The sequence below is a fragment of the Scylla paramamosain genome, chromosome 22 (genome assembly GCF_035594125.1).
Source record: "Scylla paramamosain isolate STU-SP2022 chromosome 22, ASM3559412v1, whole genome shotgun sequence".
Lineage (NCBI taxonomy): Eukaryota > Metazoa > Arthropoda > Malacostraca > Decapoda > Portunidae > Scylla > Scylla paramamosain.
In genome coordinates, this window is record NC_087172.1 from 5369159 (window position 1) to 5385844 (window position 16686).

General features: G+C 38.3%; 1 protein-coding gene across 4 annotated transcripts in view; it reads left to right on the forward strand.

The window, feature by feature from the left end:
* The first annotated feature begins 2053 nt into the window (after positions 1-2053).
* Positions 2054-16686, forward strand: part of LOC135111473 (exportin-7-like) — a 33372-nt gene continuing 18739 nt past the window's right edge. For all 4 annotated transcript variants that reach the window (XM_064024791.1, XM_064024789.1, XM_064024793.1 and 1 more), the window contains exons 1-10: positions 2054-2178; positions 8049-8295; positions 8802-8971; positions 10184-10439; positions 10581-10750; positions 11037-11156; positions 11745-11972; positions 13714-13863; positions 14257-14410; positions 16172-16277. In XM_064024791.1, coding sequence (XP_063880861.1) covers positions 2164-2178; positions 8049-8295; positions 8802-8971; positions 10184-10439; positions 10581-10750; positions 11037-11156; positions 11745-11972; positions 13714-13863; positions 14257-14410; positions 16172-16277 — 1616 coding nt within the window. In that variant the 5' untranslated portion in view covers positions 2054-2163. The remainder of the gene's footprint in view (positions 2179-8048; positions 8296-8801; positions 8972-10183; positions 10440-10580; positions 10751-11036; positions 11157-11744; positions 11973-13713; positions 13864-14256; positions 14411-16171; positions 16278-16686) is intronic.

A 16686-nucleotide genomic window follows, 5' to 3' on the forward strand; every position in this document is an offset into this window, starting at 1 on the left:
TTCTTACTGCTCTTATTGCTCTTGCGAGTTAGCTAACTTTGCGTGCCTCTTACCCACCTACGACCTCTCTGCACCTAACTTTCTACTACGTATTATCGTCCCTATTCTGTCCTCCTAATCACTGCAAGAGTGAACCAGTAACCATATTTTTCAACGGTAAACTTTGGAACCCTCTTCTTATTTCTGCTTTTCTCTCTTACCTACAATCTGAACTGTTTCGAAAAAGAGACTCTCTCTCTCTCTCTCTCTCTCTCTCTCTCTCTCTCTCTCTCTCTCTCTCTCTCTCTCTCTCTCTCTCTCTCTCTCTCTCTCTCTCTTTATATATATATATATATATATATATATATATATATATATATATATATATATATATATATATATATATATATATATATATATAAACCGTCTCTCTTGGTTCTCTTTGGAAACAGGATTTGAACTTTCATTTACCTTATGATTATTGTTGATTATTATTTATTTTATTTTACTTATTTTCTGCCCTTGACCGGTCTCCCTGACACATGAAAAGAATGCCGTATTTTAAATTTCTTTGACAAATGATGAGAGAGAGAGAGAGAGAGAGAGAGAGAGAGAGAGAGAGAGAGAGAGAGAGAGAGAGAGAGAGAGAGAGAGAGAGAGAGAGTAAAACGACTACAGTCATCACTCACGAGTCACCAATTATTGACAGTTAACCGGGGAGTCACGACAGACCAGTATTACCACCCGCCATAAATGTTTTTTTTTTTTTTTCACTTGATAAGGCTAGCTTATAACAATATTGCATTTTTTTCCCTAGAGTTATGTCCATCATCCGGCCACTTGTCCCCTCACACTCACAGCTGCAACATTATCCATTCACTCCCTCTTCTTTCAACCATTTCATTCGTTTATCATCCCATGTCAGAGTTAAGCACATCACCTTCATTCACTTTCGTATAGTTCTTATTCATGCTACACTCAGCAGTCACCCCACCCGCTGGTTTACCTAAGTGACTATTTTCTTTTTTGTATCTTCCACACATATTTGTTTTCAGTCTCATCCTGTCAAGGCGATTATCATATCAATACTTATCAATCAGCTGAATGTAACGTCAGATTATTCCACGCTGCCACAGTCCACTTGCAAAATCAAAGCAATCCTCAGTTAACTCATTCATCACCACAATCTGCACACAACGGTAAGCAAGCATATCTTATCATTATCAGTTTTCACTATTACATTCGTTATTTCTATTTTTATTGCAAGTAGACGTGTGATAACCCTTTGCTACGACCTCTATTATGTGGTGCTGTTAACAATGATTCTCCATTAGGCCATTTAGTGAATTTTTTTTTGCTTTCGAATTGTAAAAGAATAATCTTATGTCTGCGTCTAACCTTTTCCTCTCTCTCTCCCCTTTCGGTAGTTTCAGAAAGATAATAATTAGCCAAATCCCGCGTAACTTACCCAAATGGCTTTTATTTAACCTTTCGTAATAAATTCCCATTTGTGGTAACCCTAGCTCGCCTCCTCCGGCGGGACTATTACCATAACCTCACTCAATAACCTTCTTGGAGTCACGTCCTCTCCCACTCTCAGAATTACTTGCATCATTGGGACACAGACCTCACTATTACACGCGCAAATTTTCGTCATTATAAACCACTCAAACATCAAACAAAGCCTTTTATTACTGTCAATTAACAATTCCTGTTATATCTTTTTTTTCATATTCTGCATTTCACTTTTCATTACATCACTGCATCTCCATCCATCGACCCCCTCCCCCCCCAAAAAAAAAGATTTTTATAGATATTTCTACAAACGTATTATGTTATTCCAAAGTGCTGCTGCAGATTTCCTATCATCGTCCTTTCATCAATTTTCCTAGAGAGGGGAGAGGAGGGTGGTCGTGAGGGAGAGGGAAAACCGAAACAGAGAAAAAAGTTATTTGTTTTCTGCAGGAATGGTGGTGACTGGAGATGAAATGTGGAGTGAAGAGACAGAAAGGAAAAAAAAACATTGCTTTACTATTTTCTTTCTTGTATGAACAAGGATAAGAAAGGAAACAAGAAAGAAAGAAAGAAAGAAAGAAAGAAAGAAAGAAAAAAAGCGTTGTTTGTTTCCTGCAGGAGGGGTGGTGAGAGGTGGTGAGGGAGAGGCGGCCAGAGGGCAGCACTACCATGGCGGAGGACCAGGTACTGTACGCTCGCAAACAATCCTGTACTTTACCCTCACACTTGCTTTTCTCAATGAACAAAGTTACCGTGTGTCCCCCTATCGTGAGTTACAGGTGCGGGGAATAATCTGCCGCCCTAGCGTGGAAAATGGTGAATGAGAAGATGAGTAGACGGCCATATAAACACAGGCGGTTCTTACATCGTCATTATAGCAAACTTCGTGACAGCCTGTTGTTTGGGCTTATACCCGCCACCCTACGTTGCGTATAGATCACCTAGGCCTCACAGAACGCAGCATGTCCCTCGGTGTTCATTTTCTAAGCCATGATGGGCGGGGACATGGCTTGGTGTTCTAATGGTGCCCAATTTACTCCCCGGCCAAGGGTAGATCAGCCACAGATCACCACACAGCCATACGTATTTACCACAGAACACTACACTGCCACGTATATAAAGCACCAAAACGATGTATTTTCACGCCTGGGGTTTTGTTCACATGATGGCAGGCTCATGTTTCATGTAATTGTATCATGGGAGAATCAAGAGTAGTTCTAAATATTCATGTTGGGTGAGGGAGGGTCGGGGGGGGGTGAGGCCCTTTGTTGTGCAGGTTGTATCAAGTTAAGTTAGCCAGGCATAGGTCGCCCTTTGTGATGCCTGGCTCCTGTGTGCTCGAGCTCTTTCCCAGTCAATACTGCAGATAGCTTTTCTGGCCATAAACATGCTTGGCTGGCCTCATAAAGTGAGGTGTTTGCCGAGTCAAGTTATTGTTGATCAAGTGTCTCATCATCATATCATGATTGTTGTTGCAGTTAATTATAATGAATTTAGCTGTCAAATTCAGTTAAGAAATGTATGGCAAAACAAATAGGAGTTGAGTTACATCTTTTGGTTACTTTTGTTGAGTCTGCCTCAGTTATTGGTACTTTCAAGTGGGTTTCTGCTGGCCCTGGTTTTTCCCCATCTCCTTTCCCTTGCGGGACTTCAAGGGGGATGTGGTGGAGTTTTAGTATCCTGGTCCAGGTGTGTCATCTGGTATGGCACAAAACCACCTGCCCTGTTATTCTGAACCTACAGCAGAGTTATGAAAGAGACTCAAGTGGTGGTGTCCCAGATGCAGATTAGTTGATGCTCATTGGCACAGGGTAATATTGCAGTCATTTTGGGCAATATTTGCTTTTCATGAGGCTGTGTTGTGTCAGGTTAATCAAATATGAGTTATGGGGGTAGGAGTTTAGACATGAAAGAGTTCTTTTACATATGGCACCTTTCCTCAGACTGTCAAGCCTTGAATACTACTATGTGGTCATGATGGGGAAAGTGAAGTCACATCCATACCATAATGCCCCTCAGAATAAAAAAATGGAGCACGATTTTCTTTGACAAAATCGGTAAATTTGCAGTTTCAACCAATATGCCCATTTTCCATTGTCTTCTGTGTGACCAACATGCCTTGGGATCCTGGTGAGAAAAGCTGAGGTGGAAAATACTATTTGACCTTCCACAAAAAACAACTCCCGTTCATTCACCAGACTTCTGAATTTTTGTCCCAAAGGAAAGAGAATAAGGAGAATGAGTATACTGCTGTTTAACATCACATGCTGTCTCTGGTAACACAAGTGAAGTGTTTTCTAAGTTAAATTTAATAAAACAACAGTGGGAGGTAGTGACTTACTTAAGTGGCAGTCCGTGGAAATGAATGTGTCATGAAAATTTATTAACAAACCTGCAATGGATGACTGTAATTGGTTGGGTGGAAAAGTGGCATCATTTGATTGCTCAGAGACTTTATAAATGGAATGAAATCCTTACATACAATCATTACCCACAAATTGTTGTCACTACAGTGTATCCTTTGTATGTGCCGAGCAGTGAGGAGCTCATTGTGGCCTTTTAATATTTTCTTCCATTGTAATATTTCTGGGAGGTTAAGTTAGGATTGGAAATACTCCAAAAAGTGAGATTCAGCAATTGGGCTTTCTGGTAATTATGTGTAACGTGTTGGTTGACACTGCAGGATATCCATAAAGTTGTGTTTTCACATAATGCATCCATTAGTGTTGAATTTACATGCTATCATTATTCCTTAGAAAATTTGTAAATGGGCAGCCCTAAATTTTTCACAGTTTGTTTGTACATGAGTAATGGTAATTACAGAGCACAGTATGCTCTCAGTCGGTTGCAAGCAGTGTCAGTTGAAAATAATTGATTCTTAATTCATGCATAAAAAGTTTCAAGGGTTTTAGAATTTATTTTTGAGTCAACTTTAGGATTTGATATTCCTAGTGATACAGAAAAAAATAAAAATACAATTGGAAGGATGCAGCAAGATTTTTCCTCCTGATAAACACCAAAACTTCAGTTGATGTTGAAGAAGCTGTTAAGGTCAATTTGCATTTGCAGCCAATCATAATATTTATGATGTGCCATGTCTTTTTTGGTGAGTAGATTAATTTATGATTAAATTTATTCTTCATATCTGTGATAAAAGTTTTGTTTCTAAACTATGCCTCCCCCTCTGTACACTTGGTGAGTCTGAATGAACCTGGATTTTTGTGTGGAGATGAAAATGAGCACCTAGTTTCTTGCACAGAAATTCTGAAGTGGACCAAAACTGAATGTAATGTCATGTCACAACCTCCTCACCTGTCTGAATGCCTCTGACAGAAATATTAATAACGCTCTTGGTCCTCCCTAACATTGGTGCTGCTACCGCCACTGGTGCTTTTTGCTCTTTGGCTAAATTTTATTGGCATTTTGTTGCGATCTTATTTCAAATGCAGATTACTAGTTCTGACACTTTTTCACCCAAACCTATATTTGTTAGTCTCCAAGATTGTCAGGAAAGTTGGGTTCATCTGTTTGGAAACTTTGGAGATGAAGTTAATGACCAAAATTTTTTCACTGCATATGTTGCCAGAGTAATACAATGGATGACTGCAGTGTCTTATCAAAGCAACCAAGGATATACCTGAGGAAGGTGCTGCACATGTAAGAGTGGGTTATTTTTTGAGATCAGGAAAGAGGGTTACTTGGATTTTCTATTAGTTGCTAAGGATTTCATGATTAGTGGTGTATAATAAGAAAGACATCCTGGAGCAAGCATTGATTCATTGCACAGCATTACATGTATACACTTCTCTGCATCTTGATACAAAAAATCATATTACAACACATGGTTAGTTACCCAGACATCCTTGATCCATGGTGCTTATACACATCCATTCCTATGCATATGTGTATTTGTAACAAGTATTATGCATGATTCACTATTTGTTTGGAAAGGTCAGTGGTGAGGTTGTATTACTCTCACCTGCAGAATTACATGCTCTCTCTCTCTCTCTCTCTCTCTCTCTCTCTCTCTCTCTCTCTCTCTCTCTCTCTCTCTCTCTCTCTCTCTCTCTCTCTCTCTCTCTCTCTCTCTCTCTCTCAAAGTACGTAATAAAATAAATACAGCAACTTTTATTACTTAGTGTCAGATAGGTACTAAGATGATAGACACCAGAGTAGTTTTAGATTTCAGGTTTTTAAAAATATTTTTCTTATATTTTAGTTATATATTGAATCTGGCCTTGGAAGCTTGGTTAATTGACATCATTAAATGGTTAGGGTTTAAGATTATTCTTTATTAAATGCGCGTGCACACACACACACACACACACACACACACACACACACACACACACACACACACACACACACACACACACACACACACACACACACACACACACACACACACACACACACTGGCAGTCATGGTGTGTTACAAAATATGTGTGCCATATTGGGTCTGATTGATGATGGGTAGGTCAAGTGTAGATAGGGGGAAGTTCTGAGCAACTGATTGTGACATATAGTAACTTCATATTATGTTAGGTCATAGCTTTGATGGTGATTGTGGTGGTGAGCCCTCATTACTGAATTTTGTCTGTTTCGTCATGTAGCTCAGTGTGCATCACGTTGGTTTTTGAAAGATCTTGTCTAATGGTGCAAAAAAAGAGAAGAGACAGTTGTAGTCTTTTTGTGTCCAGGTAGGTGATAGTGGTGTCTGCAGCTCACATGGTATAGATATTCCATGTTATCTGCATGTTGCCTCACAAAATACTCACTATGCTGATGGAGAAGTTGAGGATTGGTGAGTTAAGGCATTCCTAGAACGTGCTTTTCACGTCGCTAAGGGTCACACACAGCAGTCTGTGCTGTATCTTAATCAAGACTTACTTTCAGGTTTTCTTCAGTGCATTGATTTTTATTTTATATTTTCAGGTGAGGTGTATGTCATGTATGCATCATTGTGTATTGTATGTGTAGATTTGCCCTCGTATCATTGCTCATTAGATAAGGCCTTGTGATGGTAATGAATTTGTTCTGCCTATAATTTTGAAAGAAATTGATTAAACCATGAGAATTTATTTTTGTTTTATTTATCCACTCGGGTATGAATTTCAAGAATACAAGTAACATGCCCAAGAAGAACTTGATGACAGTCATCTTATTATGATTGTAGGACTATATTATCTAACCAGACTTGCACCTGGCATCAAAGATATTTATATTTTCAATATAAATATTTCATTAATTGAACTGTGTATGGAAAATGTTTACTAAATTTAAAGAAATTCCTATTTTTTAAATTTATTTTTATTGAGCACCAAACCTGTTTTACATTTCATGGACAAATTACTAATCTGAATGAATAGTGTGAAGATATTTAAAGACAACATTGCAGATGTATGTATTGCAATAGATCCACAGATTCTGTTGAAAGATTTACATAGTTAATGATTTGCACTTCAGCCATTTGCTCTCAGCATAAACAAAATCAAGTCCTTCAGTGAAACTGCTTCATATAAACAAATAAATTAACTGGGATCTTGCAGTGGAATTTGAGGTGTCATAAAAGTAATTACTATACAAGGAATGTCATTTATATAAATAAACTATTACAGTAAACACAATTTTTCAAAGTCTGAATCACATAGTTTCTGCAGTTCCCACAGGACTGACCAGTCACTCACCTGGAGTGGTGGATGTCTGTGTGGTGTGCAGAGACTTGTGTTGAAGTGTGGAAGGTGAAAATGTTGACCAGAAGAGAGACTGGCCTTGTCTCTCATCTTCCACACCTCCCTTCCCTTTGGTTTCAGATCCTGCTCCTCTTGATGCTTATTTTCTAGAACCAACACCTCTGTTCCTATATTTAAATTTTCAATTTCACACTGAAATACTTACTGCTGTACTGCTGTGTTCTCTTTCTTAATCCCATCCATTAGTGCACAGATACCATCCTCATTCTCTAGTTAAACATTCCTATTTTATCCCACTAACTTTGCCCTGCTGCTCATAAATGCAGACATTTATACTTACTTTCTCTTAGTCTTTCGTGATAATTATATTGTCACCTGTTGCTTGCATGATTTATACTATCAGATTTTATAGTTTTCTTGCAAAATGTTACATGTAATATGTTTGAAGCACTAAAAGAAAGCATAGTAAGATAAGTTGTATACAAATGCATTAATATTTTAAGGACAAAATTATTGCCAAAAGAAATATTCTCTAAGATGAGGCCTCATTAAGGTATTTTAACTACTGATTACTTGTGAGCCAATCTTTCCCCAGTCCCGGAGTGATGGCAGCAGGTGGATGGAGTCTTGGGCTGATATTAATTTTTTGTCACCACTAAGCAGGAAAGACTAGGAGATATATCTGAAAGTTTTGATATCTGCTGTATATTACTTGGCATTGATATCCTTGAAATATGCTCCAAATTTTTGAATAACTTGTAAAAATCTGTATCAATTCTGGTGCAACATAACATGTGTCAAACAGGAACAACAGAGGCTCGACACCACTGGGATAATCGAGGGAGATGTTTCCTTTTGCAGGAGGTGGTGAAGCTTGAGCTGCTTTGCAAGCAGCTCCATGAGGCCAGCAATGGGGGGCAACGGCAGGAGGCAGAGAAGGCTCTCGTGGAATTCCAGTCTGGCAGAGGCGCCGCCACACTCAGTCAGTGCCAGTTACTTCTGGATCGTGCCCAGTCATCCTACTCCCAGTACTTGGCAGCTACCACTCTCACCAAACTGGTCTCAAGAAATCCCTGCACACTCTCACTCCAGCAGAGGATTGACATTCGTGAGTGTTCCCCCTGTTATGTGTGCCACATATTTAGTTGTCCTTATTAACTTGCTCTCTTCATTAACTCACCTCTTCATGTATCTTGTTATGACATACAGGTTAATGCAAGTTGCCCTATGGATTGATTAATGTTCCTACTTAATATGCTGAATAGAAATTAAATATATCGAGGATTATTGTTGGATTATTGATTTGGTTTCTTAGAATCCTGTGTACAAATATTGCAGAGATGCTTGAAAGAAGAAATTCTTGTATATTTATTGCACTGCCACCAATTGTGTAAAGTAATTTTAAAGGAATGATGTGAGGAGGCTGAGAACCTCTTTTATATTTTTTGTTCTTACAAATCAGTAATGCTTGATGCTTTGTTTTGACTCCTCTCTTAAAAGTGGGATTTCATTCTTGAATGTACTTAGATAGATAGATAGATAGACCACAAGCACATAAGCTTTCACTACAATGGTGGTAGATTATTTAACAATATTTTTGCAAATTTCTTGCAGGGAATTATGTTCTGAATTACCTGGCTACTCGGCCCAAGCTGGTACATTATGTAACACAGGGCTTGGTGGTCTTGTTTGGCCGCATCACCAAGCTTGGCTGGTTTGATGGCGTGGACAAAGAAAAATGGGCATTTAGAGAGGTTGTGGAGGATGTGTCTCATTTTCTTCAAGTAAGTACATGAAGTATATTTCTTTAAACAGAATTTATACAGTCTGGGTCTCTCAAGTTCCTTGTTTATATTTTCTGGAATATCGGTGAGAAATTCCTGACTTGTGAATTTCATTTAATGTGTTCACATGTTGGTGTTTATTCTGAACAGTAAAAAATATGAAAAAACAAGTGCTAAGTTACCAGGAAGTGGAAGCTCATCTTATCACCCTTTTCAGCTACTTACTTTTTCCTAATTTCATACCAGTAAACATCCAAATGGAGCTTGTTCATTATTGTTGATAACCTTTTAGATGCATCCTGTATAATTATACTCTCCCTTACTTGACATTTACACAGTCAGTACACACCATAGTCACAGGTTTATGACATCTACACAAGAGCATAAGAAAATAATGGAAGCTGCAAGAAGCCATCTGGCTTACGTATGGCAGTCCCTGTTTGAAACATACCTACCTATTTCCACCTATCATCCCCATTCATGAATTTGTCTAATCTTTTAAAGCTCCCCAATGACTCATTACCTACAATCTGATTACTGAGTCCATTCCATTCATCTGCCACTCTATTTGAAAACTGACTCCAACCAATTCCTTCCTATCTCTTTTTTAAATTAACTTTTTAAGCTTGAACCCATTATTTCTTGTTATCTTGTTTACTGATCCTGAGAATTTTGCTTATGTCATCCTTGTTATATCCCTTGTAGCACTTAAAGAAGAAAAGATAACTGTAATGGCTGCAGGAAATTTTATTCTAGTAGATGCTGTCACACACACACACTCATAACTGAGAATTTTGGACACAATTGTTGAGATAAGGGAGAAAAAGCTTTGAGTCACATGTCTTAAACTGTCTGTAGACACAAACATTTGGAATCCAGTGTATCATAGTTATCCATGTTGAAAATGTTACAAGTTAATAAATTTTTCCATAGGTGTATGGTATGGAGGATTGGTAATTTTGAGTGAAGGAGAAAGATAATGCAGAACTTGTAAAAAATAGAATCACAGTCTTAAGTGTTATGCAATTTGAGAGATTAGTGCTTCAGTTTTTACAGCAGGTCTTCAATGATAGATCAGTTTGTTTTGTGGTGGTTTGAGTGTTATGCAGTTTGAAAAAAATATTTTGAGAAGTTTCACTGATTACACTTGTATGAAAGTTAGGTGTCAGATCTAGATAAATAGATTTTAATATGATTGTCTCTCAACACCAGGGTTCAGTAGACCACTGTGTGATTGGTGTCCAGCTCCTTGCTCAACTGACAGCCGAAATGAACCAGATCTCAGAATCTGATGCAAACAAATCTCTCACCAAGCACCGCAAGATTGCAAGCTCATTCAGAGACACTCAGCTCTACAATATCTTCCAGCTATCCTGCACACTTTTGAGAACAGCACTTGAGAACTCAAAGACACTCAATTTTAATGATGAGAGTCAGCATGGGTTGATGACTCATCTGCTTCGGTTAGGTGAGTCTTTTGGTGTTCTGCTGGTGTGTGGCATGTTAATGGCAAGCATGTTTTTGTGGTTGTCTTGATTGACCTTGGTTCAGTGTGACACTTGTATGAATCAGGATGACTATTGTTTGAAAAATCTTTTTTCTCCTACAGCGCTCAACTGCCTTACATTTGACTTCATTGGGACATCTGTGGATGAAAGCAGTGATGACTTAGGGACAGTACAGATCCCCACCTCTTGGAGACCTGCCTTCCTAGACTTCTCAACAGTTCAGCTGTTCTTTGACCTGTATGCATCCCTCCCTGCAACACTGTCCCCTGTGGTAAGAAAGCCTCGTATTGTGTCACAGGCAACTCTTGGAAGGAAAAGCACGTGGGGCATATGATAAGTATGTTGTAATATACAACCTTAAAAATTAAAATTGATTTTGAAATTCTACTAATAAAATGAAAATTACTTTTGAAGGTATTCATATAGTTTTTAGTCTTGTTTACTTATTTATTTATTTACTTTATTTATTATTTTCTATGTAATATTTAACTAATCAAGTTCTGATGCATGGCATGTCTTTATTAGATACAAAAGCATAATTTAAAATTCTTTTTCAGACATTATCATGCTTGGTGCAGATTGCCTCTGTGAGGCGAACACTTTTTAGTAATGAGGAACGAGCCAAGTTCCTCTCTCAGCTAGTCAATGGAGTTAGGAATATACTACAGAATCCACAGGTAAGTTTGTAGTTGTCTTTGACATTTAATAAGTTTAATTATTTCATCTCATTTGGTGGGATGTTAAGTTTATAATAATAATTTGAAAAGTATTTATGAAAAGGAAGTAACCTTAAGTCTGAAAAGACAGAGCAGATGGAAGGCTGTGAAAAGATGGTAGTAATACATGGAAGGATACCACCTCCTCCACCAGGATGGTTTTGCTTCATAAATGAGCCATTGAGGTTCTAGAAGGTACATTTTGTTGATGCTTGCCCAGGAATGTGTTCAGAAAGTGTAATGAGCAAGGGTGGTGGAATGAATGTGAGTGAGGACTCAATGAGGCAGAAAAATGTTACATACAAAATGTTGTTGTGTGGTATGAATATAGACTGTACATGAACAGAGTATCTTGGACTGTGTTTGCCATGGCCATCCTGTGTGGAGATTCAAGTGGGGAGCAAAATATCAAATTTAAGTTTCATTAGGGAATACATGCAGATGTGAAGAAAGCAGAGGCAACCATACATAGTTTAGTGTGACAGTATTAACTTATTATTATTGGAGACACAGAACACATTGAGTGACTTGTGTGTGGTGTGTTGGCAGGGCCTGAGCGACCCCTCAAATTACCATGAGTTCTGCCGGCTGTTGCTGCGGCTGAAGAGCAATTACCAGCTGGGGGAGCTGGTGACAGTGGAACACTACCCTGATGCCATCGAGCTAATTGCGAAGTTCACTGTGGAGTCCCTGAATATGTGGCAATTTGCACCCAACAGTGTCCATTACCTGCTGTCCCTCTGGCAGCGCATGGTGGGCTCCGTCCCCTACATGAAGGTTAGTCCTGTGAGCTGCTAGGAGCCACATTTTTGCTTTAGGAATGAAGCAGGGTGATCATAATTTTACATTTTGTGATTACTGATTTGAATGATCATTGAAAAGATGCTTACCTGGTAATGAAGAATTGGTGTGATTCATAATGACTGTTGGGAGAGGTAAAAAGGATATTTACACTACAGTGGTTTTCAAAGTAAGTGGTAGAGTGAGATTAAGGCTTTCATTCGAGGTTATTAGTGAGCCATTAGTTTCTATCTTTAGGAAATCACTTGAGTTGAGTGAAGTACCTGTAATGTGGAGACAGGCTAATGTAGTACCCATCTTTAAGAAAGGAGATAAAACTTCAGCATCTAATTATAGACCTATCAGCATAACTTCTGTTGTAAGTAAAATGATGGAGTCAATAATAGCAAAGAACATTAGGGAGCATTTAGACAAACATAACTTGATTGATCAGTCTCAGTATGGCTTCATGAAAGGGAAGTCTTGCCTGATTAAGTTCTTGCTGTAAAGTGTACGAGGCAGTAGATAATGGTGATAGTTATGACATCATATATCTGGACTTTATTAAAGTGTTTGACAAGGTACCCCATCAGAGGCTCCTGAGAATGGTTAGGGCACACAGGATAGATGGGGAGGTGTTAGGTTGGATAAGGTCATAGCTAAGCGACAGGCAACAGAGTTGTAATAAATAGCTCTAAATCCGAGTGGGGACATGTAATTAGCGTGGTGCCACAGGGATCAGTATTAGGGCCATTTTTGCTTTTAATATATATCAATGACTTGGATAGTGGAATTAGTAGTGATGTCAGTAAATTTATAGATGACGTAAAGATAGGTAGTTTAATTAGGTCAGAATTGGATGCCATCGCCTTGCAAGCAGATTTAGATAGGATGAACAAATGGACGGACAGATGGCAAATGCAGTTTGACACCAACAAGTGCAAAGTACTTAGTGTAGGTAGAGGAAACCCACACAGTAAATACACAATAAACAATGAAACTCTGGTAGGTTCAGGGTACAAAAAAGATTTAGGAGTTATAGTTAGCCTTGAACTCTATCTAAGAAAGCAATGCATAGAGGGCAGAAACAAGGCAAATAGGGTATTAGGAATAATTTTTAGGAGTGTTAAAAGTAGAAGGCCCAAAGTAATATTAAAGTTATATGTGGCTCTAGTCAGACCTCACCTAGACTACGCGGTGCAGTTCTGGTCCCCACATTACAGGAAGGATATAGGTCTATTAGAATCAGTACAGAGGAGAATGACTAAAAGAATACAGGGGATGAGGAGTGTCCCTTACGAGGCGAGATTGAAGCTGTTAAATTTACATTCTTTAGAGAGATGTAGGTTAAGAGGGGACCTGATTGAAGTCTTTAAGTGGTATAAGTGTTATAACAAGGAGGACGTAAGCAAAATTCTTAGGATCAGTAGCTAGGACAGAACAAGAAATAATCGGTTCAGGCTTGAAAAATTTAGGTTTAAGAAAGAGATAGGAAGAAATTGGTTCTCAAATAGAGTGGTAGATGAATGGAATGGACTCAGTAATCATGTTGTTAGTGCTAAGACATTAGGGAGCTTTAAGTGAAGATTAGACAGGTTTGTGGATTGGGATGATAGGTGGAAATAGGTAGGTATGTTTCATACAGGGACTGCTACGTGTAAGCCTGGTGGCTTCTTGCAGCTTCCCTTATTTCTTGTGTTCTTATGTTCTTATTAAATCCTTCATCTGATTTTCATAGGCCACTGAGCCCCACTTACTGGAGACCTACACCCCTGAGGTAGTAAGGGCGTATGTGTCATCTCGCCTGGAGAGTGTAAGTGTGGTGCTGCGTGAAGGCCTGGAGGACCCTCTAGATGATGTCACTGTTATTCAGCAACAACTTGACCAGGTAATGTTTTAGTCTTCTTGAATCAAAGAAAAGAGTTCTTTCTTTTTTCACAAACACTGGATCATTAATTCATGAATTTAGTACATGTACATATATTGGTCGGGTATAACTAATGCATCACAGTCACCATTGTTAGCAGCAGCATTACTTACTCAAGACTTAAGAGATTGTCATTATTCGTATTCTTAAAGAGGATACACTATTTTCTTATGTTTTCTGTAATTCTTACAAATGATATCTTTTATTATACTGTCTAAGAATACACAGTAGGAAAAAAGATACATGGCTCCTTTATTATATTCTACATATACACAACCAAAGGGATGGTTGCCAGGAATTTTCTCATTACTTACGTATGCACAAGTGAAGACACAGCATAAATTATTTCTGCAGCTGTCAACCATTGGACGGTGTGAGTATGGGAAGACATGTGCCCTGCTTGTACAACTGTTTGAACAGACTGCACAGCGCTACCAAGAACTAATAACAGCACGCATGAACAACAGGTCACAGCAGCACTCAATGGAAGACATTGCAATATTAGAAGGTAGGATGCTGGCTGAGTGTGAAACATGCTGTATACTTTTTATTGGTTGTCCTTAAGGGGACCAACTGAGTTATTTTCCATTTTCATTTTTTATGAACCAAACTGCACCAAATTATTTGAGATATAAAGTTAGTTTAGATGAGTTATATGTATAAGTTTAATTAAATCTGAAGGAATAGTTTTCTTTTTAATGAAAATATGAAAAATTGTGGTTTAGATTTTTGCATTTTGGTTTAGATTTTGACAAGTTTTTTTTTTTTTATGTAAAAACTTGTCACAAGATACTTTGATGGTTTTCTAAGAAAATTATATGATAGAATTTTAATTTTTGGTTTTGTTGTCAAGAAAATCCAAAATTTTCTTCAGTCAGTTATTTCTCTTAAGCTACAAAAAAAAATAAACACTCACTTGAAATTCTTTTACATTTTTTTTAATGAATTTTAATTCCTGTTCTAATGACACCAGAATCATCAAAATTGGACAATAAATGGCAGAGAAATACACCTCAATAACATAATAAGTTAGTACTGAGATGTGGGGCTTTAAAGTTTAAAGGGATGCTCATGCTCTTCTCATCCATATACAATAAACCCTCATTATATTGGACCCCGTTATATCGGATTTCACATTATTGAGCATGTATGGCCTATGGACCACCCATCTTATTTATCAGACAAAGGTCAGTAAGTGAGGCGGAACGTCTCACCGTATAGCTATATAATGCTGGAATATTTAGCTGCCCAATATTATGTATATTTTGAGTTGTACAAGATTTTGAGCCATAATTGCAATTGCGTTAGATTCATAGATGACTCGTTTTATTTGCTTCTGGAATCTCTTAGATGGAACAGTGCACGCTTCATTTTTACAATGAGGGCATGCCACACTGGTGCATGTGCCCCAGTGATTGGTGGTGAGTGTCAAGCCTGAGACTTTATTACATGTTTTGGGACAATGCATGTTGTCCACCAGTGCCTGAAGCTGCTCTACTGAAACTAAAACATTATCTCCAGTGAATGAGATTTCCTCATCGCTTGCAAAAATTTTTGGTCTCTTCATTAAGAGATTCTCTTGCTATTGGAGACTGATGTTGAAGGTAGTGACTGTAATTGTACAGGAGCAAACATTGCAGAAATAGTAGTCAGGGCAGCAGAGGCAGAAACATAACTTGTATATAGAGTGGGAGGTGAGGTGGTGGGAAGGACAGAGCAGCTGATGTGCTGTGTGGTTATACACACACCCTCACATTGTTCTCTGCTCTCAGCTAATATCTGGCATGCTTTTGCCAGTACCTTGCTCCTTTGGGTAAGGGAAGACTTCCTCTTACCCATCATGGTGAAAGAGAGCAAAAAGTGGGGAGTGAGTGAACACTAAGTGGGTATAGAAGTTGGTGAAAGAAAAGAGTGTCACTAACTCTCTCCCTCTCTCTAAGCATGTGCAACACAGCACTGAGGCTCTCCCTCACCAGGTTGTGAGAGGAAACTTCCATACGCCACCATAAAGAAAACTGTTCCTCGTAAACTTTTTTATTTTTTTATTAATATTTTCTACAACCATCTCCCGGTTGCAGCGATGTTGACTAAATGACTGAGTGTGACCGGGAGGCATTTAAATGGGTATTCAAACAGCATTTAAACATGGATGACAAATTATCGTGCTTGCATTGTGATGATTTTTTCATTTTTCGATATTTTTCAGATTTTCAACTCACTCGGTCCCCTTAATAAAAGTATTCTATCCCTCTTATGTATGTTCTTTCAGGTCAGTTAACCTGGCTAGTGTACATGATTGGCTCAGCGATTGGTGGACGGGTGTCTTTCAACACCAGTGATGACCATGATGCCATGGATGGAGAGCTGGTGTGCAGGTGGGTATCTCATCACCACTACACTTGTAGCACTCACAAAAACTCAGGATCATCTGTTGCAGGCTGTCGTAATAACATTTCAGAAATAATGATTGATGTTTACATCCAAGTCCGATAAAATTAGCTGTAGGTCAGTTCTAAATTTCTGGATTGTGAACTTATGTCCATAAAGCAAAGCCAGATTTATTGGTAATCAAATGCTTTAAGTGTCAACTACAAACAGAGTAACCTTTTATCATGGTGTACTTATATATAAGAGTGACCATTGTGGTTTGAGGAATAGATTTAGAGGTGAAATTTAGAATGATTGAAGTTGGGAAAGGAATGAAAAGACAAAGTCTAGGTGATCCAGGAGGAATGCAAAGAAAAGATCCAAGGAATAGTGAGATCAGCTACATTTATGTATGGA